Source organism: Pseudopodoces humilis, chromosome 7, assembly GCF_049639895.1.
Source record: "Pseudopodoces humilis isolate 2021_Gansu_Grassland_sample_001 chromosome 7, ASM4963989v1, whole genome shotgun sequence".
Taxonomy (NCBI): domain Eukaryota; kingdom Metazoa; phylum Chordata; class Aves; order Passeriformes; family Paridae; genus Pseudopodoces; species Pseudopodoces humilis.
In genome coordinates, this window is record NC_142206.1 from 13,264,112 (window position 1) to 13,290,806 (window position 26,695).

General features: G+C 37.2%; 1 protein-coding gene across 11 annotated transcripts in view; it reads right to left on the reverse strand.

Annotated features, from left to right (window-relative positions):
* The window catches only part of SOX6 (SRY-box transcription factor 6), a 372,529-nt gene that overhangs the window by 80,828 nt on the left and 265,006 nt on the right, over positions 1-26,695 (reverse strand). For 8 of the 11 annotated variants that reach the window (XM_088057366.1, XM_088057365.1, XM_088057364.1 and 5 more), the window contains 2 exons: positions 18,830-18,953; positions 10,417-10,496 (listed from right to left, as the gene is read on the reverse strand). In XM_088057366.1, coding sequence (XP_087913492.1) covers positions 10,417-10,496; positions 18,830-18,953 — 204 coding nt within the window. Of the gene's footprint in view, positions 1-10,416; positions 10,497-13,411; positions 13,511-18,829; positions 18,954-26,695 lie in introns of all 11 variants that reach the window. The other 3 variants (XM_088057369.1, XM_014252009.2, XM_088057370.1) reach the window with 2 other exon arrangements.

Genomic DNA, 26,695 nt, shown 5'->3' on the forward strand with positions numbered 1-26,695 from the left:
TCCAAAGGAACTGAATAAGTGGTACTTACTTAAAGTAAAATATAACCAGATCTATCAGAAAAATACAAAAATATAACCAGATGGTTGCATCAGAACACAGGTTTTTTCATTCACTTTATGCTATCCTAGTATTACCTTCTCTGGTGACACTGGAAATCAGATTATTCATAAAAAGAATTTAAAATGTTTTCTGGTATTCTTTCAGAAGATCTTCCTTTAAAATCTGTGTTTTATTCCTTACTGCTAATATGAAGTATTTTTAACAATATATGTGAGAGATCTATATGAAAAGCAGCTACCTCACAAATTCAGATAGTTTCACGCACTTTACCTATGGAAATATCTTCTGCACTAAAGCTACAGTAAAAAGAAGGAGGACCCCCATGATAAGAGGAAAAAAAAATTAAATTATGGAAAAGCAATTAACTACTGTAAGTTTGCTGAAGGGATGATAGCTATCAAAGCTTATCAAATTTTGCATTTCAGAATTTCTGATACTTCTTTCAAAAAATGTTAACACATAGATGGGCTTTGTGAGAAAAGTCAGGAGTTTCATTCAGTCTCATGTCAGCAGGATTACAAGCAATTATGAGTAACTGCTTGTTGAGCTGTGTGAAATGAGTTGGTGAATGAGTTTCCTAGTGAGCACATGTCCATGTCACTGGTACGACTGCCAGTAATGTAGACAATCTTAGATGAAGTGGTCTCAAAATATAATTATTCTTCTAATCCTATGGGAGATGCTTGTGCAATTGCTGCTTCTAGTGTACACATCCTAGGTCTGGCACCCTAGTGGCACACAGAAAAACTGAGGCATAAGCAAGAAAAAAGGAAATCAGAACACGGGAAAAAAAATAAGGGGCAACAAACTTTCTCTAGATAGATCTCATAAAATCTTTCCTAGATCAGTGGGTTCATTCACTCTGACCATCCAGAGGGAGAAATTGTCTAACATGACAATTGCAGTATTTTCTTTGCAAAACTGTACAGGCACAGAGCAAGGAAACTGAAGGCTCTCTCACCACTGCTAAGCACACTGAGAGGCAAAAGTTCTACAATTAAATTCCTATGTGCTCCCATGACAGAATAACAAGACACCGTTGCCTCAATAAACGGGTGCAAGTCAGGAAAAAGGAAGAATCCTGTTTAAACTGCCTCTCTCAATTCCCACACCTCAATCCCCATCTTGTGAGAAGATGCCGAGGCAACTCTACATTTAAGAGCTGAATATTTGAAAGTGCTGCTTGGGATTTGAAACTGCAATGTTTTCTTACTTTTATAAGAGCGACAGTTCATATGGTAGCTTGCAGCCATTCTACAATTTTCACTAGCAAAAATGGACAGAAGACGGGGATATAATAAATATATACTGGCTCTGCTGATCAGGAGAAGCTTTATCAGTCAGCTGGGGCACATCTGGGAAAAAAAGTCACTCAGGTGCATCTCTAGCATCCCATTCAATTAACATACCATTAAAAATGGTTTGTCCCTGTTCAGCCTGCTGCGTTACCTGATAAGTCAACATAGTTAAAATGTATATTTAAATGCAGAAAACAGTGAAATGTTTTCTTTGTGAAGCAGAAAACAAGCCCTGCTTACAGGTATTTTAAAGCATTAGAAATAATTGTGCTTTACAGGTTGCTTAGCAGATCACTCACACTGATCTTTTACCGTATATTTTGAACTTTCATGCACCTTCAAGGAAAATTAAATAATTTCCTTATAGGAAGTACATACAAAATTATGCAAAACATATTCAAATGGGCTTATAAAAATTACATCTAAGAAAAAAAATCACATTTGCACCTCAAAACCAGGTAACTGGGAACTTACTATTATAAATTCATTGGAAGATGATGTATTTTACACCAGTAAATGTGAATATGGCATAAGATTGCTGTGCTTTCTGAACTGCGGTGGGTGTGATGATACTTCAGCAGCAGTGCTGGGACTGGGGTGAATAGGTTATGAGGGCTGAACAACCCTCTCCTAGGTGTTGAGGACAGCAGCAGAAGAGAGGGCCTGTCCTGGATGAATTACCCTGGACAGTTCAGAGAAGTGTTATTAAATAACACTGTGAACTGGTTAAATCTGGTGTCTTGTTCTGTATCTAGAGTGTAGCACAAATGACTCAACTGCATTGAAAGGACTTTGCCTCTTTGATTTCTCGCTTCACTTCCAAAAATGCCAGTGGACCTGACAACACACTCTCGCTATTCCTACACCTGAAATTCCATTTGTTCTCATGCTTTGCTATAATTCATGCCCAACACAAAAATACATGCCCTATTATGTTTACTTCACTAGATTATGTGAAAGATTCTTTTAAGTCTAAAATAATTCCTTAATACTGAAATCTAAGCATGATGTGTTTTTATCTTGTGCACCTGAAGACGCTCCTCCCTCCTGTCTCTTTTTCAGGACTGACATGCAAACCTTCTGGTGTGCCTCCAGCCATATATAGCCTTCACGCTGAGTTTTAGGAATAGACAGATGAATCCAATACTTTTTAGTTAGGACACTTTTCTTGTTCCTCATATGGATTCTAAAAACATCACAAACCAAATGTATTTTAAAAAAGCAGTGCACTGAAGGCCACACCATTCCTGTTTCACCATCCATAAAGCCTCTTCAACTTGGTGATAGAATTATCTACACACTGGTTTGAGGAGTTTTATCTCATCTTCTATGAATTTCCCTATTGTTTTGAACTGGGTCAGTGGGAGGGCATATGCTCTTCTAATCAAAGACCCTCAGAAATAAAGCAGGTGATGGTATCTTTTCCATCCAAGCATCTTTAAGAGAATTTTTCTGCTTCCTTTGAGCACACGTGTGTTAGTTTACACATAGAAGCTCTAATTTAAACCACCCTTGTTCTTAGAACTTTTAGTTCTGATGAAAGTGAGTTATTAAGTTTTCATTTTCTCTAGCAATTAGTCAGGATGGAATGATAATAGTGGCGTGTATTATTTTCCTTTGTGCATAGACCAAACTTAAAAGACATTTTTGTCTTTAATCTGGTTCCTGCTTAGCTCCTAAACAACCAAACAAGTTAACACTGTCACAACAAAAAATCCTTCATGTTTGTAATTTGTAGCCAAATTAAGCAGCTTGCTCTATGGTTATCAGAAGTATAATAAAATTCCAGAAACATATTCACTCGCAGCTAATTCCTGTAAGGCACACACCATATACATTTCTAGAAAGCTTGAAGGAATCCAACTGCCAGCTCAGAGTATGCCTCACAGTCAGCCTATTCCCCAAAGGGATGCCACAGTTTTAAAAGAGATTTAAAAAATGTGCTCATCCCCTGATGGCACTCTGTAGTACTGGTGCCTCTGGTGCTCTGTCAGTAAATGCAGCAGTAACTTATTTGCTTCTTACTGGCTTCTGAGTGAATACATACCCCAGGGAGGCAGCTTTGCAAAGCACAATGATTTTAAAATAGAGCCTGGGCTTTCAGCGAGGGGCAGCCAGTAGTTAAGGCAGCAAGAACATCTTGTTGACGCTGGGGGCTCAGCCTGTCCCAGTCACTTGGGCTCCTGCTTCTGCCTTGATATAGACTGAAGAGATGCAGGAAACCTCCTGCCATCCAGGCTCTAAGCATGATATACTTTTAAACATACAAATTCCCTGATAAGTGAGTTGATGTCTGTGCCACTTAGGATCTCAATGGTAAATTCTCCCTGGAGCAGCATATGGGCGTGGAAGGCAGCTGTCCAGCTTGGTGAGATCTAAGGGTGCAAAAGGTGGGAATCATGCCAGGAGCCTGATCCCTAGCTGCCAGATTGAAAAGTTTTTCCTCTTGGGAGAGCAGGAGCAGGACAGCAGCCTTTCCCAAGGTGGAGGAGGGGTTGGGCATCTGAAGGGAACAGAAAAAGAGCTGTGCCAGGCTGGGTGACAGGCTGGTAGCCCTGTCCTTCCTGCACTGGGAGGAAACACCAGCCCAGGAATGGACCTGGGTTTGCCTAGAACTGCTACAGACTATAGCAAGAGCCTCTTAAACACCGCTATACATTTTTTATAAAATAACATGACTCTTCCAGTAAGCAAGGAGTGTAACAAAGACATGCTGCTTAAAGCAGTTTTTGGAGGTGCAGGGTATGAAATGGGTGAGAAAAGGATCTTGCAGCTGCAATGCTGCTGTACCAGGCTGATTACTCTAGCTAATGGCTCTATTTGTTTGTCTGTCCATTTTTGCCAGCTAGAAGGGAAGAGGGAGACTCTTTTTCCCTTGTGATATTACTGGTGGAGCTAGGAAAATCCTCCTGGGGAAAAAATTCATCCTAAGTGATATTTTACTGCATAAAGAGACTTTTTGATGGGCTGTCCTTTCCTGATGAAAATCACATTGCCAGATAATTCAGGGCTGAAGATTAGAAGGAGTAAGAAAAGATGGAGTACTAAGAAAATCTGCACAGAAAGGAGGTCATATGGTAAAATATTGACTCCATGACATCATTTTCATTGATACTGCCGCTGATATAATTCAACTTGATAACACAGATATTACATACAGAGACATAAACATTCAAGTAGGGAGAGGCACAAGAATAACTATTTCATTGATTTTAATTAAATTTTCCTTAGTATTGCAAGGTTGGCATAATTTTAATTTTATCTCCATTAAAAGGTGTGCTTGGTCTCTCAGAACCTTAATAAAATCTTCTTTCGACCTCTCTCCTCTCTCTGCTACAACCTAAATTTCTACATAAGAAAAGGACCAAGATGTGTAATTTACTGCTTCCATATTCTGAAATTTGTACACACCATCCCCTTAATTTAGACCACTATTCACTGTATCATAATAAGGAACATTCTGTTAAAATATGTCCACCTAGAGCTCAGTAGTCTTTGAATGAATAAAATCATTCTATAAGGCTAATGAAGACAGAAACTCTGCCTGTAACAATATTAAGTTTGTTTTCTCTAGTGATTCGAAGAAGTGAGCAATCTGTCAGTAATACATTGAGGGAAATTACTTGTCTTATAGGAATTTCTGCTGACAGTCACTCACTCACAGTGCTGACCCAAACATTTACCTGCTGACAAACAAATTACAGTGTCTAACTTTGAAAAGGTAACTAGCTGGTTTTAATTTTTATTGGTCTCACCAAATATCTCTCATATTTACCCCATCCCCATTCTTTGCTGCCTTAAAAAAAGGAAAAAAAAAAAAAAGAAGAAAAAAAAACGGAAGAAAGAAAGAAAATAGAAAAATCCATGGTTTTTTGCATTTGAAAAATTTATTATTGCCTATATCTGAGAGTGTTATGTCAGATAAAACTGTTAAACTGTGTCTAACCAACATTAAGACTGGCAGCCCTGCAAGTGACTGACTGGGTGAGTGAACACATTACTGAGACAGCATTGTAGAAATTAATTTTCTTCAATAAAGTGATTTTTAAGGCTCATATATTTCACAATCTAAACATATGTCACTGTTTCATAAACAAAATAAATGGATTAAAATAATACATTACCAATATGCTGACACATGGAGATATTTTAATTAGAAATACTTAAGCTGCGTGATATTTAACTGCTATATTTGTTGAAGAGGAGCATGCATCATTTAGTAAGACATAAGGCAGGTACATCACTTTGCATGATGTGGTACCAGAGTGGCACCAAATCACCTCCAGTGTGAGCTCTCACTATCAGATCACATTAGCCCTGCTGAAAAATCGTGTTAAGATTACAACATACAGAGGAAACTCTGTAAGAGCAGCCATCTACCAAAACAATTTCTTCAGTGAAATAATAAGTCACCCAGATTCTGATATCTGAGAATAATATTTCTTCATAAAGGGCCACATTTAACAACTTAGCTATTTAAAGGACATATTTACATGACTGTCGCATTACATTGGCCTCTTTCCTGCACATTCTTCTTGACTTACTTTGAGGACCAGCACTAAAATAGCTGAGGAAAGCAAATGTCAACTATGCCCTGAAATTTATACGTGTGAGAGAATTGGAATAAGTAGAAATGTAATATATTGTTTACTGTACCAAATGCCCTCTGTTCTCTAAAGGTCAAAAGCATTGTAACCTTGGAGTTACAGTTTCTGATTGTTCCCAGGGTTAAATACATTATCAAAATTAATGGTTCAAGCCCCTCAACCTTCAGATATATGAGTATTCATGCCTCCATCTGCTGAACTGTTCAACTAAAAATAGCATTCTTTGGCCTTCCCTCTACTAATATTGTGCCCCTGAGGCAGGCTATGCAATGCTTCAGCAGTACACTGGATCTGCACCCAGCAGTATAAAAAAAGGTCATTTACTTTGTCTGCAACTAGAAGACAGTATGGAGGAATAGGATAAGATGGGAGGGTAGAAAAGAAATAGGCAAATATGTGTTTAGTTAAAATTTTCTCTATTTTTATTAACTGTGTTATAAAAACTTCAGGTTTCAAGAAACAGCTGCAATTGTAGTTAAGATTCGCCAAGGTTCATTAGTGTTATAAGCAATAAATTCTGAAGGACAAATTACACAAATAGTTTGGGGAAAGAGTTAAGAACTAAAGCTTTTTTGTTTTGCTTTTTTTTTCCTAGAGCTCACTTTGTTTAGGAATAACTCCAGCAAGCATCATTGTAATGCTTCCATTTCTATCAACAGTTTATCAGTCGTGGTTGAGAGAGTTGCAACACTTCCTTATTTATCTCCTAGACAGCTTTGTAGAAATATGTAAAAATGAAGGCAGGGGTGTTTTTTAAATACTAAAGGGCACATAGTAACATTCCTTGTTTGACAGAAAGGACATACAGGTGCCACATCTGCCACCACTGGTGACTTCCCAGTAACTAGGTTACTGCTACCAGCAGCATGAGAGCTGGAAAAACCTGTTTCATGACCAGGTCCACTCATCATTTGGGAATACTGCTGGCCATGCATCTCTAGGATCAGTTAATATCAGTGAAACCATTTGACAACTTGAGAAAAAGTTCAGGGAAATGGGAAAGGGGGGAAACTGCAGAGAAGGTATTTGTGAAGAGGAGCAAAAGGAAAATTATCAACAGGTTTTACAGCTCATACTGATTAATTAAAGCACAAAGCTTTTGTTACATAAAGATATAGAACTGTTTCACACGCCACTATGCCATGGGTGTGTTTGGTACTAATTCTGAAAACTAATCACTCACAGTTGTTTGAGGCTTGAGGGGTGAACAGAAATACCTTATTTTTTCTGATCAGACTATACGCAGAGAACTGTTCCTAGGTGTTATGACAAGAGTCCTAACAAGGCTTGGTCCTATCATGCATATTATTTAAATTTTTGGCTGATTTGTTGAGGAAACTGGTGAGATGGGGCTGAGATGTCAATGGGAAGTATGGAACACAGAGTTTTAAGTCTTTTTGTCAACCACATTGTCAAAGACACCTTCATGAGATCAGTATACAGATCAAAAGAAACTATCTGGTATCAATCCAAAGCAGAGCAAGCCACAAATTCAGAAACTTGGACTGGCATAAAAGTGTGGTAGTTACTATTTCACTTCAGTATAATGAAAGCTACAACTGAATATTAATGGTACTTACCATGAGCTGATCAATGTGATAAAAAATCTAATAAGAGGATGGGTAAAACTGGTCTGTTGCTGAAGGAGAGCTCTTTTTTTCCCTTTTTTTTTTTTTTTTTTTAATGCATGACACATGAAAGTCAAACTAGTTACTTGAGAAACTTCTGTATATGATTCCAGTAAAGGTTTTTTTGAGCTCTTGGAGATACATAATCCACTGCTGAACACAAATATAGAATTCAGAGAAAGTAAATTCTGATAACAATGTGATAATAGCTTGAATAAGACAGACACAGACAAATTATTAATTAGCAATTGCCTACTGGAGAAACATCGTCTGTGAAATAATTGCTATCATTACATGATGTACTTGGTAAAAAATTATTCTCTGTGCCATTAGATTCAGAGCTTGCATAGAAGTTGCCCTAACACACAGGAAAATGAGAACACAAATTTGTTGCTACCTCCTACCTGCAGCATGATCATCCAAATAAAAGAAAACATAAGCATAAAAAAAAAGAGAGATTACAAGATTGAAGCTGGCAGAATTTCCTTAGCTGGATACAGATTATAGAAAATAATTTTGGAATTAATAACAATGCCCTTGTAAAATTGAAATGTTAGAGCTACTGCAAAACTCTTTTACTTGACATAGCTTCCCCTCCCCAGGTTCTTAAAACGTGGATATTACACACACATGTAGAAACAAAACCAAACCTGCGAATAAATTAGCTATTTCTCCCACTGGCTGAAAGGAACAAAGATCAGTTTTGTGATCAGTATTTTTAAGCACTTGGGAAATACTCAGATACCATGGTCACAGCATTCATGTAAATAAATAAGTGGGTGGGGTGCATGGCAGAAAGGAAGCAGAACGGAGAAAGAAGGGGAAAGGGAAGATGGAAAAATGAGCTGAAATGCTGCACCCCTAACAGTCTTCATGACACATCAGGTATAACAACAAATTCTCTCCAACAAACACACCGAAATAAGTGCTCATTTAGAGAACATGGAGAATTGACACAAAGAGAAAATTAATAGTAGCAGTAAATAAAATTTAGTTCAGGCACTTTAACAATCTGATGAGCAGGTATCAGTTGAAGGTTAAGTGCTCTGCTATTTAAGCTCTTATAACCATGAAACATTAAAGGTTTTGAAATCCCACAGAGATGAAATTCAAACAAAATAGAAAGGGGGGGAAACAAACAAACAAAAAAGTCTTTTACAGCAAATATATATCTAAATGGAAATTCAGACCCCCAAGCCTAAATGTTTCTGAATTTACTAGCACACATTTTTCCTGGTTATTTTCTTTCTAATTGTTCTCTTCATATTTATCACTAAGTCTATAATTTCTGCAAATTAATGAAAATGCATTATTGCTGCAGGTTCAGATCAAGTCTGATGTGCATATATGTGGGTCAAATTACAAATGGATCATGTAAAAGAAAAGAAGCAGGAATGTCTGTGGTTTAGATACCATTTCTTTGACAGTTGAACAGTTTTCATCCTTTCCTGCCTTGCAGTCCTGTGTAGACTCACTGTTTGTTTTAGTGCATTTCAAAGGCAGCAAAAATATTCACAAATATTCACTCTCTAATTGCAAAGCTGATTTCTGCATATTTTCCCAACTAAAGTTAATGAGACTTTTGCTTCAATAAGGAGTCAAATACTGACTTTCAAAATATACCTGCATTTTTCCTTTTGAGAAATTTCCCTCTGGTTTCAATCCTGTCCCAGGTACAGTCTTAACATCACATTATTACGACCCAAAACCTTTTCGGAGATCTTTGCCTGCAGAGTCAAGGTGTTCTCTTTACAAATGTTGATTCTAGGTTAGGTCAGACCTAAGCTCAAGGAGTCTTTCTTGTCAGCTCTGGACCACCAATGAACAGCGGACACGGAACAAGTTCTGGTCCTATTTTCACTTATCCTAAGTTAATTTGTCAAGGATATCATCATAGGGTAAAGAGGAAAGGATTTTTAATTTGCTTTGATCCCTCTGGAAAATAACATAATCACAGAAAGGTAAGCAAAGTAGATATTTAGATATTAGCATGGGAATACTTGGCTACTCTAGGCACAATTTATTCCTACTTTACTTCTGAACCCGATTCTAACCTAACTCATATACGGGTTTCAAAGGTTTACTTGCAAATAGTTACATGCATCTTTAATGGCCTTTCCTCTCATGTTCACTGTCACTTTCTTTCCACACATTTTAACTCTGAAAGCTTTTGACTGTTTTTTCATTATTTATGACATTGTTGTGTCTTTTCTTCTGAAATTAAAAACTTCTTGCCACAAGAAGCTAGCTAATAATATGGCACGTAATTCTTTCTTTCACAACATTTCATTCTATATGTGCCAAAAATAAATAAATGGCGAAACTAAGTCTCCCAACCATGCTTGGCACCTGCCCAGCTTAATGCACAGAAAGGTTGAGATTACCTACATACACAAGCTAAAAGAGTTTGTAATTTATTGGATTGTCAGCACCACACTGTTAAAAAAAAGAAAAAAAAACAATAATGCACTTTTGTTTGGATACACTGGCTGCTCCAATTATAGGTAGTGCATGGCAGCTACAGAGGAGCGACCACATGAAAATAAAGTACGAAAAGATCTTTCAACTTATCTCCCATCAACTGTTCATAAAAATAAAAAAAATACCATTAACTGCCAATATAAAACACACAACAACGTCTTTCACTCACAGTATCAAGGTTGGCTGCGCTTTGCTGTATTGTAAGTACGTAAGGTGTTAATCCTCCTGGGCTGTGCTCAAAAATTATTTAACATTCAGGCTATTATTTAGCATACAGCTGGTTAGCAGTTTTCCCCTAAAAAGTTGGCTTCGATCCCACATTTTTTTGTTCTGGCACATACCTGGAGCTGTAAAGGGCTGAGTCCAGAAGCAGCAGCAGCTGCCATTGTTGATGGAATGAACTGCACAGGGTAGTTATCACCTGTCGGGAGAACAATGCGTGCAGGTTCAGACAATGAGCAGAGAATAGCAGCAGACAAGTGGAAACAAGGCCCTAGGATTGCCTGTGCTCCACAGCACTCCTCTAAGCCTAAACATCTGCAAAAACAAAAGGCTTTGCTGGGCATGGACTTGCCATGCTCCCTTGGAACTTTTTTTGTTAGCAGATAGCTGGTAGGCAACCTGGCAAAACATAAATGTGATACTCGTGATTTTCATTTTCAAAAGCTAATGTTCAAATCAAGCGTGGAAGCCTGGGCACAAAATGGGTCTTACAACCACAGACACACAGATAAGATACCCCAGGAAACCCCAGTTGCTCCCAGAAGAAAAAAAATAGATTTCACCACATGTTTCTTAAAAGAAATAAATCTGTTATAGCCCAAAAAAATACTAGTCTGTTTAATGCAGGGTAATTTCTTTTCAGTGTCAGGTGGCTCTTGGGACAGGTACCCAGTTGGCTCAACACAGGTTGAGGTTTCTTGTTTTGCTTTGCGGTTCTCTGTCTTGGGACAATTCCTTCAAGGTATTCATAGAGAAAAAATTAAATCACCTTTTCATATAGCTTGAAATATAATTTTAATTTTATCTTAGATCTGGGGGCCTACTGAAGTCAATAGATTAGACAGGTGTTCAGTTACATGAAGATTCAGGCAGTAAAATTTCCAGATTAAGTATTGTAACATGATGTTTTATGGCATATCTATGGGTGTTCCCATAGATGTGCAACACACAGTTCCATTTGGACTCTTACTTAATGTAATGAAAGAAAGAGGGCTGAAATAGCTTAGAAGTGTAATCTGTAATATAAAAATTAATACAGTGATGAATAAGAAACTGTGATTTAATGGAATATCACTTTGGCTCCAGCTACTTATTTAAAATCAGGGTTATATACTATCTGCAAGCTACATTTTAACAAGCTGGGCATTTTTTAGATATTTTTACAATAAGCAGTCTATTTTACAAAAACTCTTCCATGCTGAAAGCAGAATGTATCAATAAGGGAAAATACAGAAATACAGTATAATATAATCAGGACATTCCAAGAACTAGATTTTTTTTTGTCAACCCCCTCAAGAAAATAGTAACTGAAGTCTTTGCAGTCACCAGATTCCTCCAAACTCTTTATTTTTACCACTTGAAGTCCTACTGTATCCAGCTCAGTTAAAATATTCAGTTGTTCCACTTTTTTAATAAATTGTACATGTCTAATCCACAAGGTCTCTTTGCATCATATCCATAATACCTCACCAGGCCATTGAGCACAGTATGTGCTTGTACACAGTCCAGTAACAATTGGATTCTGATTGCATATGGAGCTCTGCTACAATGCATTCACTAACATTATATTGTACTGGTGTCCTATGGAGTAATGTTCAAAATATCTCCTCTTATTTTCCCTATTCCATGAGGTTGATTTGGTGTGCGATGATGTTGGGATTTTTTTCTTTAAAAAACAAAACCAACAAAAAAGACTTTTAGATTATTTTCCTAAAGTACTTAAGCTGTCTTTTTATGGTTAAATAATTCCACTCATCTCTTTGATATTTATATGAAATTATATGAATAAATAAGATCCTAATCTAAGTTAAATAATGTTTCTTTCAGAAATATTTTACAAGGGTTTTTTTAAAAAATCACAAAGATGTTGAATTAATGATGCTTTAAATGGGGGGGAAAATAACCATCCAACTTATCAGCATGGACTGCCTTGCAGAACATTTTGGAGGCATTCTTTCTTTAAATATCATGAATTATTCATCCCTGTTCCACACAGCAATCTCTTCCTTCTCCCTCCCCCTCCGCATACACTTTTTAAGTTCAATACCAGTTGCTTTATTTGTACTAAAACATTTTCCATGTCAAACATATTTTAAAAAAAAAAGCAAACTCTAAAGAATTCCCTGCGGCACTCCTTTTTCACAGCTGTCATGCTCCTATGGTTTGAAATAGCCAGATATTTTATACCCACATGCGCACATGGGCACACACACAGTGTTTTTGGCTTCACAGTTAATTTAATAGTGTCTTCACCACACCCTGTAGTGTTCTCTTGCTCACCTGCTGGCTACAGTGCTGCCTTTTGTTGAAGGAAGAATAATTACACACTTATACCATTTATCTGTTATTAAAACTCAATACTATCCCTTTTTGCCCTCATTTTAATGTATTAAATTATGGCTAAGTCCTGGTATGTCAACAGCATCTTTGTGCTGAGAAGAAAAATTAATACTTCAGCTCTGGAGTACTTTGTTGACACTGAGGAGTAAAAGCAGAGCAAAGGTACTTCTTTCTCCCTTCAGCAAATTGAGTATGCAAGGAATGCTCTGGTTTTAATTTTTAATTACAGAGGTACATATTTCCCCCTCTCATTTTTTCAGTTCAAGAATGGATCAAGAAGCTCCTCCATAGCTGTCTTGGCAAGAAATCAGTCAGGGTCTTGTAGCAAATTTTTTTTCAAACTTGTTTCTTGATTTGGAATGCTTGCGTGAGGATCCACTCTTTTAAATTTGTACAAAAGGCAGGAGAACATGTTCAAACAGGTCTGCCTTAGGTACTGGTGTGTGCTGGCCTTTGATAACCAGAAGTGAGAAGAATGCTGGAAGAAGAAAATCTGTCATGTTTTGCAAACTGATCTTTTCAATCTCCTTGCTGTGCTGATTGTCTATTTACATTTGGCTGCTGTTGTTTATATATAAATTGGTGTTTACAAGCCATGGAAAATTATGCCAGACTTCTGTTTCATTTGTCAGGTTGAGCAACATTTCCAAATGAATAAAAGCAGTGAGCAATTGTGCTGTGTTATTCTACACAGAAATAATGTAAATGTTTCTTTTTGTCTTGGATGAAAAGATGAAGCTTAGCAGACTTTATTTATGAGATGTATAGACTTACCTTCCGGATCAAGGCTTTGTGAACTGTGAGGAAAGAAGAATATCTGGCTTTCGTGAGACCCAGAGTAGGGGGAAGGTGTTGCTTTATTACCCATCTTTCCTAAAACACAATTTTAAGACATAAGCTGACTCTCCTCATCTGAGTTACAAAGCTTTTGGATTGATGACGTTTCCCACGTTTTGGGACTGTAACTTGAAATATGTCTCTTCACACTCACAGAATGAGAGGAAATTGAGTTGGAAGAGCTGCAAGAGATCAGCAATTCCAGGGCCCTATCCTTCCAGACAATGAACAGACTGAGCAAAGAGTACCTCAGGTGCTGTTGGGATTCTGCAGGGATAGAGGTGGACACTCCCACGGTATTCCCACACAGGGCACAAATTTTGCTTGTCCAGAGCCATCAGGGTTGAGGAGGATGTTAACAGAGGTAACTGGCTAATGGAATACTATGTAGCATCTCCCCTGTCCGATTGCACTGCTTGAGTTATGCCTTTGTCCAGTGTAGGGTTTGCTGTGGCTCTGCCTTATTGACATTCTCATATTGCAGCAAAACCTGTTTCCCCCACAATTTTCTGTGTGCATGTAATATTTGAAAAATTATGAAATTTGCACATTTCTGTGCAAAGTCCTACCTAACAATAGCCAGCTGCCTGCCATCATTTCCGGCTTTTACATCAATACTTAGGACTGAAGTACATATGAATGCTACAAATCCTGAGGTTACAAAGTCCTTGTTTCAACCAAGTAAAACTCAACAGGGGACACATGACAGCCATTAACTCAGTCCTGGGGAACTTCCATTAAACAATAGATTCCTGAAGGCATGCAAAAACACCAAAGTGGCTTCGGTGTGTGGCTCCTGATTTCACTTGCCAGGAGGAAGAGCAATCTACTTACTCACCTAAAAAATATTTAGATATGGAAAATCTAAAACACCTTAGAGTTTTAGTAAAAAAACTTCTGAAAGACCTATTCCAAATGGAAATTGCAATGTCGGATATCAGAGAAATCCAGCACATCTAAGATTATGTGAGTTATGTGGATTAGCTATAGTAATCAAGGAGTTTAATTAGTTTGATGACAATATTTCACAGTATTGGAATGTTCTGAAGTCCAGCCTGATGACAATAAGCCTGAGAGTTCTGTTTGTCATGCTCTGCCTAATAATATTACTTTCTCTGATTTGCCCCGGTGCAACTAGAAACAGAATCAGGCCAAAATGTTGACTGTTTCTGCCACCAGCCTAGGAAAACACTTTTGACTTTCATGTTGCATTGCAGCATAGCAAAATCTCTTGTAAGCTATTTTTGTGCATAAAGCCAAATGACCCAGGCAGGTAGATACGGGCTGTTTCTTAGCCACTCTAATCATGAGATTTATATCATTCTTGTATGAAATATGAAAAAAAGCTTTGAAAATACACTGCAGCATACCAGTCAACAAGCCTGTCTAAATTGAGTTTCAATCTATTCAATGTCTATAATAATCAATAATCTTTTTCAGAGATATTTTCCAGATGTAGTAAAGAAATGGTACTATACAAAGTATTTGCAGGACATTTTTAAGCAAAAGTGATCATATATATTTTAAGTCTCGCAGACTGCCATTATGCAGCTGGCATGGACATCTGCCCTCCCATTCTCGGCTTAGAGCAAACCATAGCTCTATTTGAGATCTGCTCAACTTATGGTCTGGCTCCTACCAAAGAATTGATTGCTTTATATCTTTACTCCATCATCATCCTCCTTCCCTGTTCCCTCTCAGCCACAAGATTTGATTGAATTAATGTTTTAGTCACTGAAAGATGGAGGAGGAAACTGTCCTTCCTTATCTTCAGCCTACTCACTGCTTTGTCCTCTTGATCGAGGGCACTAATGGGGACACACTAATCACGCTGAAGGATACTCTAGCCCACTAAGTTTTTCAGGATGCATGTGGCTGGTTAAATTAAGGAAAATTTGCAGTGGGAGAGGAGGTATAATGGTACCCATGTTGCCCACCTGTTCCAAGCAGTAAGTGTGGTGGTCACAGTCAGAAAGCCAGCGCAGTTGCTTTGCTGTACTCTGAATGCAAAATAATTCTATTAACTGCGTAGCATCTCTGGGCAAGTATTAGCTTCCTAACAGCTGCCACTCTCAGCTTCCCACTGGAATAAGTGGCAACCCCCACAACCAGGTACTCTACGAGGCTTGTCAAATGCCTGCAGGTCAATAGTCACAACAGTCATTTGAGATGCACAGCGCCCTAAAGTTTTAATTAATCTGGTATACAGTATAAATACTGAAATATGTATAAAAAATTAATTAGGTGGTCTATGCAGCTCTGATTTCTCAATTAGTACTTACCATGCCGGAAAATTATATTACATGACTTTGAGATACATAAGGAAGCATGGGACTTTGGGAATTTTTTTTTAATGCAATTATTACTTGTCATCAGCACTTGCTAACTTTGGCCTGTTTCACCTCCTAGAGCTCCAAAATACTGGGGGGGGAGGTGGGGGAAGGGTTACAGCCATCACAGTGTTATAGATTCTGCCACGCAGAAGGAAAGTTTCTCCTGTCAGGCTTTATCACAGCTGTGTATCAGCAAGTCCTTAAGTTTTCTGCTCATAATGATTTGCTGAGCTCAGAAGCTCGTGAACAGCAAGACATGTACTGGAAGGGCCTCAGAACCTAATAAATTCTTCTCTCTTCTAAAGGACCTTCATTGAGTAGTATGAACTACTCTATGCTATAAAGGAATATAATTTTATTCCTCCAAGGCCTAGCCTTTGTGTGCAAATCTGCAACAGTACTCAGCAACTGCTACCTTGACACTGAACTAAACAGCCATGAAATTGGTTCCAAATTTAGGCCAGGAAGATATTTCTGCATGGACATGGACACATAATCATACCCCTGCTTGTACACCAAGGCAGGACTTCTCATCTTGCCTGTCCTGTCATGCTAACACTGATGCACTGCTCCCACTTTGGAGCCAGCTTTTATCTAGCCTGTTTTGCAGGCAAAGCAAATTAAGTGACTGTGCACACAGTATTCAACATTTTCCCTAAATGACACAGTCAGTTTCAAATGTACTTACTCCCCACTGCTCCTATAATTGAAATGCCTCATACTGTATTTTCTGAATGTCAGGTAGAACTGGCAGGGTCAAAACCGTCTTGCCGACGTCAAAATGTAGTAAAATGAAATAGAAGTTAAACATGCAACCTAAAAGAAAATGGTAAGTGTCTGAAGGGTCAGTGCATCTCCTGTCTTCCCTCAGAAGTAGGAGCAAGTCTAAAATGACAGTTCTGCAGGTGAAAGTTTTATTTCTCACAAAAGTAGAAGAGTAAAGGTAGTAGCAGTCAAGTTCATAAATATTCCTCAGAAATGACTTTGAAGAACCCTCTCTATGAAAGAGTATATCTTAATCTCCAGTTTCATTAATTCCTTAACTACTGTACCGAGAGTGCCAAAAATAGGAATTAATCAATACCAAGTGTAGTTACAGCATATTTTTTTTATCATGTGTCTCTGACAGAAGCTACTGTTCTGCCCAGCTACCTTTGCCACATATGTAGTAGAATTTAATGTATATATTAAAGATACAAATATTCTAACTTCTTTAAAGCCGTTAGTTGTAATCAGATCACTGTAACTTCTGGCCTTTTACTACCATCATCTTGAATAAAACCACTAACAACAGCAAAGAATTTCACTGTGTTCCAAGATATCTAGGCCTAGACTTCTATCTGCATTTAATTCTTCTAACTTTTGTTACACATCTCTCTTTCTGCATTCTGGGAAGAAAATGCTCTAAAGCTGCATCACCTCCTGTTAGGAGGCCAATAGGATCAAGTTAGACAGGTATTATAAGGAACACTGTAGAATAAGTATAGAAAATTGGTTGTGTTCAGGAAAACGTGCTTGTAACTCTTAAGTCATTTTTGTACCAAGTCTACAGAGCCAGAATTAACACAACATGATTGAACATAAAGCCTTTCAGGGGGCAGCACAACCATCAGCTGAGTCACTAACAGTCACTACTCAGAAACATCTCAGATTAAAATAGGAAAAGCAAGGAAAGCATGTGCTTTCTCTAGTCTGTGAGAAGTAAGATGTAGTCAGGGGGTAGTAGGCAATTTCCACAACTGGCAAGCCTTTGTCCTTGGTCCCTAAGTTTTGTGAGGTAGTGGCGGGTGTGAATAACCCTCATTCTCTGCCATCTAGAGCTACCTGCCTTTCAGAACCCTAGTAACTAGTTCCAGCACACAGTGCATCCGTTTGTCAAATCAGAAAAGAACTTCAGGATTTCAAAACCTGAAAATAAGATAACTAGACAGAGAACCCGTGTTTAAAGAGGAAAGTTTCTGGACTAAAGAGAAGAAGGGAATGGGACAAACGAAAATACTTGCTGAAATCCTGCTTACCCCTGCTTCATTTGATATTAAGTAAACTTGCTAGCAGAGAGCCTAGGTTCAACCTGGCTTTTAATTAGCAAGCTGTTTACATCATCCATTATGAGGCTTTACTTTGGATTCGATCCCATTCCTGTTGCAGTCAACAGCAAAAGCACCACTAACATCAGTGGGAGCAAGATCAATGCTTTACTTTGCATGCTTCATATTTAATGAATAAAAAAATAAACAGTTATTTATGTTTTGTAGTTATTAGTTATCAGGTTAATGTTCTAAAGGCAGCTTGACAGAGAATATATTAATGAGCAAAATAAGGTTGCTGTTTCTGGACTGAGGTAACTTACAAAGAATGTACAAATGAAAATAAGGTTGACTTTTATTTACTTAAATATCTTGCTACATTGAATTCCTTTGGCAAAGTGTCTTTAAACATTTAAAGCCCTGTTTACAAGGAGACTCTGAAAGTGGCTTCAAACTATTATATCCCTAATTGAATTCCCCAGGAGTCCTGTAAACTCAGAGGAAAAAAAGAAAGAAATCATAATATTTGCTAAATCATTTCAAAACATATTGCACTGCAAGGTTATGTGACCTGTTAGGAGTCTGAATGATGAGTGGAATTGAACTACTGAAACCTGTTATTAACCAGGTTGGAATCAAACAAAATATTAAGAATTGTGCCACAAAACACAAATATACTGAAGATAACAGAATTAATTAAAGACATATAGCTGTTGTACAAGGAAGACCAGATGCAAATTGCTAGGTAAGTGGGCCACTGTATTTAAAGCAAATGCCTTTGTGGAAATTAAGTTTAAAAAAATCATGATGTTGAATAACCAATAGTCCATCCACCTCCTCCAACCCAGAAGTTTTTTTGAAGTGGAGTTGCAAAAGCTCCACATAACTTCCGACCAGCTATGCCTGTTGTGTATCATCTGAATGAGACAGATCACACAAGAAGCGACAGTTAACATCATAAAATGTGCAATAGCCTTACATCTCTGTGAGCTTACCTGGCTTGTAAGTTATTCCTGGGGGGAAGAGGAATCCCTGCTGGGCTGCAGCAGCCGCTGCCAGTGTCCGCTGGTCGTGTGGAAAAATTGGGATCATGAGCGGAGGCATGTGACCCTGAACCTGCTAAACAGAAGAGAGCCTCTGATCAGAAATAGCACAAATTTGTCTTGACAGGTATTTCTCCGGCACTGATAGTGTTCTTGTGTTCACACAGTCCCATAGAACCTTCGCCTTAATGCAATCCCTGCCAACTTCACATTATCACATCAAAGCCCTCACAAACATTGTTTTCCCTCAGTGTCAAAGGTGTAACAGTCTCAGTGAACTGCACGTTTCCCTACTTCTTCCTGGTCCTCTATTACTTTTTTTGTTTTCAACTAATATTCCCTGTCCTGGCACAAGGTAAAAAAGTACAAAACATACCAAAGTTTTTATTCTAAAAGTAGTGTGGTATGTATTTCTATTAATTTTCCACAAGTTTTCTCATCTTTGGTCACAGACAGTACAGCGACGAGCATTCAGAAGCACCTAACACTGCAGTATCTACTTTGATGTTAAGATTTTAGTAACCTTAGGGAAATTTTAATTCTGAGATCTTGCAACATGTATTGTTCACATAAATAACAACTCAGGTATGTTATTTCAAAGTCTCACCAGAGTACTAAAGAGTTTTCTAGTCAACATCACAATTCTTAAAATTTAAGCCTCCAACATCTTGGCTCCTAAATAAACTAACATACTCTGCCACACACACCTCACTATAAGAAATAAATTGCTTGTCTGTCTAAGCGTTTTATAGCTTTATGCACTATCATGTAGCTTGGTAATTATGGAGCTGCATTCAGAGACCATTCCAGAACAAAATCTACTATATCAAATTTAATTTGACCATAATAAATGTATCGAAAAACCACAAACACGTACAAGGAAAAAAATTTCTGTTCCTTATACTAGTATTTATAGTCAACATATAGAAAATTATGTGATAGGATGATGCTAGCTAAATCCACATGATCATTTCCTAGTTCCTTAATTTACAGTACCTGTGTTTCAGAGACAGTGGCTAGGACCTCAAAGAGTTTTTATCCATCATTCCTTAACCCCAGACATACCCAAGGGTTTGACTACAATTTTTCTGATTAGCAGTTAAGCAAACATTTAATGCTCTATATATCAAAGCTGGTAAATGTAGGAAAAAAAGGGGTTTTAGGCAGAAAAAAAAAATTTCCCCTCATCATACCATTAATTAGTGGAATTAAACACTATTAAAAACTTAAAGTACACTTCAAGCAATTTTTTGCATTGAATTCCTAAAAAACTTTTTTGGTTAAATCCCATATGTTGACCTATGACATTGTTTAAATAGTGCCAAATTTTCTTGTCATATCCCCATTTCTTTCACAACCACTGATGCAGTGCAGAAATGCTACTGTGTGTCTCTATGAGGGTTAATTTACCAACAACTCTTCTCTTGGGAAAACCTTAAGATGGAGGTTAATAAAGGTCAAGTAAAAAATAAACACTTTACAGTATTTTTTGAATCCATTCCTCAGGAAAATCAACTTATAATAAAAAGGTCTTTGTGCAATTACTGCAATGGCACTGGGGCGTGAAAGAAACTAGCTTTACGCAGCTATTTCTCTCATTTTAGCTGAGGTAAGCCTGGCTGTGTGTTTTAGGTTATGCATTAAACTTGGTCATATTGAAGTTGATCCCCATGTGCCCAGAACAGGCATTCAGGTCTGATAAAATGGTGCTGGTTTTCCTGCATGGTGTTTCTATACACTGTCTCTACAAGAGGACAGCAGAGGAAAACCACAGGCTTTGTCTGATAGAAGCAACTACACTGGAAGAAATTCAATGCAATGCAATTTGCAAAAATTTGCAGTAGTTCCTAAATAACAAATGGAGCCAAAATCATAAGAAATATCCTCCACATAAAGAATTTACATGGGGCCGCAAAGGTACAAGACTCCAACACAGTCTCACAAGACACAGAAAAGATCAGAGTGCTGTGGTTTGAGTGAAGGCACAAACATATTCACTGCAATATTTTACTCCATTGTGTCATAAAGATAATTTGAAACATATCACAACCAAATCCTACAATGCATTCCTGTAGATTTTGATCTACTCAGCTGTACAGGTTTTGTTTAAACTCTCAAATAAAAGCACTTCTATGAGTGTGGGGAATTACCATTTCAGGTTCTGGCTATCCGCTGTTCTTCCTACTCTGGATTCAGAAGCAGGTCTTCAGTCTATATAAACCAGCATAACTTTGACTAAAGGTTACATTTAGGCTATAAGTTTGGATTTCCAATTAAGAGACTTAAAAAAACCTCATACTGAAAGGCCACCATTCCCTCCCACAGGTATTCTCTCTAGCATATATGAAATACTATTCCTATGTAAATGTTGGTTTCACACAGAATTATTACATATGCAGGGGTCCATTTTCATCACAGGTCAACTGAAAAGTACAAATAAGCACTGAAAAGGAAGAGAATGTAAAAGTATCATGGATCACAGAATTATTAAATATATAAAATTAATGTAAAAAAATCTAGTTAACTCCTTTTTTTTTTTTTTTTGAGTTTCTATCCCTGAGAATTTTATTATTATGAAGATGATGGGTTTGATTTTACTGAGGGGGGAGAAATTAGGAGAAGGGGTTGATTGGTGTACTTCATAAAATCGGCTACATGCCCAGAAATTTTAATTGCTGAGATGTTCCTCAGGTCTTTCTGAAAACCAAGACGGGAGCAGATGCCCAAGAAACACTCTGACTGTGTCTCTTCCCATTCGTAAAAATAGCGCATTGTTGGATCGACACTTTCCCCTTTTGTCTCCTCTGTGCTAAGTCGTTGATGATGCCATTTTTTGCCATCTGCCCCAGAGCTTCATTAAAGATACATGAATGAACTAACTGGGCTGCTATCTTGTGAGGAACAGGTGCTATTGTTTGTCCCCAAAGACTTGCACTAAAGATCTCACTCAGAATACTAGAGAAAGAGCATCTGCAGCAGTCAGTCAGAGAGTAACTTGGCAGAGCCTATGCTATGGGATAATATGCAAACAGAGACACTCAGGGGGACTCATTTTCTCCTTCATGAAGTTTTTTGGTTGATTTTTTTTTGGTTTTTTTTAAAGGGTGTTTTTGGATAGTTTTTTGGGGGGTTAGGTTTGGTTGGGCTTTTTTTATTCTGATGGGTAGTAAATGTTTGATTTGGAACAATTCTGCCAGTCTGTATTTTTAACTGAATGTACAAACTCTGGAGGAGACTGGAATATATTCTCTCAAAAAATCAGTTCTGCTACCTCAAGTACGTTTGATTTACATAAAGCTACCTCATTAAATTAATCTTTGTATCTATACAACAAGCTCAGGTTTAACTGTGTTAAACACAAAAAATCTTCCAAGATTAGGGAACACTTTAAAGGTAGTGTACCATTCCTTTAATATCCCATCACAACTCTGACAGCCCTTGGAAACTGATTACAGCACTTCCTTGTCTGAGATCTAAGTCAGGAAGCAACTTTAGAGCAAATCAGCCCTGATTAGTTCAAGAAGCAACTTCCAATTTGATTCTCCCTGAAATAATAAAAGCTGGTGACCTGTTTGATTAAACTGGGCAAATCTGCAGTGCTTTGTCCCACAGTTTTGTGATAATCTCAGAAGTTTGCTGAACAATCCTCCTTGTTAAAAAGTCATTGATGTCGTTTTACATGGAAAATGTAAGCCAGAGTGATATCTTATACAAAAATAATACTTTGAATTAAAATGATCTGCCTCTTTTGGATAAGGAGCACAGCACATTTAGTGAGATTGAAGAGGAAGAGTTTTATCTTTAAAAACCAAAGCTGCCTCTACAGCAACACTGCAAGTGAAGAAGTAAAGGCATTCAGAGAAAAGGGTGGCAGACTTGCAAGCAAAGATGAAGCTCACACATTTCTGCTTAGCTGTGAGGATCACAGGTTTCAAGAGAGGTAATCCCACCCTATAATGGCAGATTAATTCCTCCTCCTTTAGAAGATCAAACTTTCAAGTCACCTCTCTCTGCACAATCTACTTCAGTGAAGAGCAAAAGTGAGATCTTTTTGCGAGAGAGTAAGCACAATCTTTATAATATTTTATCCCTTCTTTAAAACTTTTTTTCTTTTTTATTATATCCATTACTAGTACAAAGTAGTGTGAATGGGTAAACATGCTCTAACTGCCTACAATAATCCAGCATTGCTATTTAAAACCATACCCCCTTCCTCAACCAACTAGATCACTGGATACAGTTCTCAAACTGTGGAAGTATTGAGATTTGTTTTGAATCTAACATACTCCAACACAAGTTAGCTGAGAAACCAATCTTTGAATTTACTGAATTGACTTTTCTTCTTTAGTATACGATGAATAGAACCTTTTCTTCGTGTGATGTTGCAGCCACTGTGAGAACCTAAGTTGTTCACAGAGAGTTGTAAACAGGGAGGTTTAGACTTTTCATGGTTTAAATTCTAATTTCTACCTATGACTTTCTGAGTAATTGGTACACCCAGACTACAACTTTAACCTAAGTACTCATGGAGCTTTGAATTTCCATAGTAAAAATGTGTTGGAAATTTTCTAGTCTCTCATTTAGAAACTACAATGTAATAGATTTCCAGGTAATGGCAATATATCAACTAAGGATGCACATTTTCAGACTGCTCAAAATATATTTATATGATAGAATGTAGTGGCCATAACTGATAGCTCAACAGGCTATATTTTAGCACTGAAAGAAGTGCTTGTTCTCCCAGAACTATTAGTGCAAGACCTTAAATATCCTGTATATGATATGTATTCACGTCAGCTACATTTTAAATAGTCTCTATGCAATATGTGGCACAGCTACTTTTATATCACTATTAGATTTTTATTTACTTTGATAATTAGTGTTGGGCTTTGTTGATTTTTTTAAGAGAAGAAATCTTAGAAGTTTTGATAGTTTAAATTTTATTTTGACTAAGTCATTTGGGGGGATGCTGCAAGAACACAAACAGCATGTAAAGAAACAGAGACTTCTTTTATGAAAACTTAATATGTGAAAGTCAGAGGGACTGTATAAATGTTGAAAGCAGCTAAATGCTTAGATTTCTGCAGGTATGAGCTTAAATCTCCTCCCCAACTCTGCCAATATTGTAATGAACTCATGCCATCACTGACCCTTTTTCATGGTCCCATAAGTGATCTGTTTAGGAAAACTGCAGAGGAATTGTATGATAAAAATTGGTTTTGGAAGTGTCTCTGGTTACAGTTGAATGGTGTAGCTGTTTTACTTGCGCTGTTCTGGTGAAGCAAGGTGACCACAAGGCCGGGTTAGTTGTCCAGTTCATCTATGAAGGATCTGAGTACTTTGTGTGCAAGCATGCCAAGCCTTTTGCTCTGGGCACAGAAATGTAAACTCCCCAGACTTTGGCTTAATGGCCATCAATGTTAGCCATCAGCGTCCCCTGATGTAAAGGTAATATGTGAGGGTGGACCCAAACACTTCACTGAGAAATCCCCTCTAGCAAATAATCCCTGGGAAGTACCTGTGGCTTGGCATGAGGAGGAAAGGCAACTGGAGAAAGATGGGATCCTTAAGATCCAAAGTATCCACCAATCACTGTGTTATAGCTAGGATACTAAAAATCATGTCAATATAACTCCCACATTGAAAATTACTCAGAGACTTTTTTCTGTTCCTGATAGCAATACAGAACCACTGGAGATCTATCTGTATTGGGAGGTATATTTTGTTATAATTTATCTGCCATCTAATTATCTACAGTATAATTGAAAAATGTTTCCTCTCAGTTAAAGTACATGAGCCACAAAGAAAATGTCTGCCAATGGGATCCCAGGGGAAGTGTTGGCAAATAAACTGTAAAAAAGATATCATAGACTTGCAAAGTGAGAATATTTCAGACTGGAAACACTATTGAAAAAATATGTAGCCCACTACTGAATTTGTAAAGGGATTGTAACTGCTATTTTCTTTCTTTTCCCTATCATTTTTTTCCATTTGTCCAATGCATCAGCATGATTTGGAGATTTAAGTCTACTGCAGTGGCCACAACATTAATGTGAAAATTGCAACCGTGATCATACAGCAAAACAGAGCATCCCTATTTTTTATTATGTTTTTTCCTCACCACTTTGAAAGTTGAACTGAAATAAACTTAAAATCCAACTCCTTGGGGAATCAAGAAGGAAGCTACAGAAAGATACTGACAACATCACTGAAAACAGAACAGTTTCAAACACTAGAAATCATTTCATTTCTATTAGCTTCTCACTATGTTGCCCTGTTTTTATCTAGCTCCTTAACTATCTGGAAATATAGAACTGAACTAAGGATGATCTCATGAAGTTAGAAGTATGATAAATGGTAATTAAATCTATTTAAATTGTCTGTATTTTAAGAAACTCTCACTAGGAGGGATGGAGAACATCTCTGCTACAGAGAAATAAATAAAACATGTTATGCAAAAGTGAATTTATGGTTCATTTGGAATTAGAGATCTACCACCTTTTCAATCCATACAAATGCATAATCTTGTCAATTAAATATTATTGTTAAGGTCTAGTAGTATGTTAAAATCACTTTAAAGTGCAACTAAGGAAAATTCATGTGTGTTTATTACTCCTTAAGGGTCTATTAGTGGGTATTTTATTCAGATTTGTGTTGTAAAATCTGCATAAACTCAGCATATTGTTATCCCCATGTGTGCATTTGTTTGGTTAAAGCATAACAGCAAATCTCTATTACTGCAACTTCTGGAAAAGTCAAGAGAACTGAAACAGTCCTAATTTTAATCAGATACAAACAGTTATCTCTACAGAAGTGAAGAGTTGACTATTATGCAAATTGTCACAGTTAGTGGTCACTGGGCCATCACAGAAGACTGAGCAAGTCAATTACTTCAGATATTTCCAAAGACTAGTGAAGATGTATGTTTCTCATTTGCACCTTGTCTTATTCATGCCAAAATAAGAAAAATATTGCAGCCTAATGATACTTGTTGATATTTTTTATACACGAAAGCTCCATTACTTTAGCTCAAATCTAAATATAAATTATGTTAGAAACTCCTTATTAACTTATGTTTTTATGGTGATATCAAAACGTGCAAGATTTTTTTGGAGTACACTGACATTTCCTGTTGGTGGAAATATTTAGAGCAAGAGATGCTTCAAAATTTGTGTTTGGTATTGCTACTTTTGGATAGACTTTCTCCCCATCCATCTTCTCAAGACAAATTTTTTTTTTTACTTTAATACTAACCATTAGTTATTAACATGAAACTAATTCCCTCAATGTATGGTATAAAAAAATCATGTCAGACCACAAAACTGATGGTTACTAAAGGATTGATTGTCTTTCACTTTAAAGAGAATGTCCAGCAGAAGTAGGAATAAAAATAAAAATATCTTTCAATGGCTCTGATCAAAAATTTTTCTGCACTGTAAAGCTAAAAAAGGGTGCAACAAAATAGAACATATTTAAAGAAATATAGAATATATCTGAAATTCAGGGGGACACTGATGAAAATGAGAATTCTGACATTTTCTTCACTGTGGGAAGAATTCTGTCTTGAGCAGCATATTCTTTTTAAAGCTTTCTATATTTTCACTGATAGCCCAATATTTGTAACTACATTAAAATGTCACTACACAAGGCCTTAGATCTACTACATACTTTAAAGGTATTAATTAATTCAAGCTCAAAGACCCATTCAGGAGAGAGTATTACACGTACGGCTTACACAGGAGGACTCTCAAGCAGGCCTGGATTTTTTTTCCAGTGGCAGAAGTGATGATGCATAGTGGACAGGAACCAATTCCATTA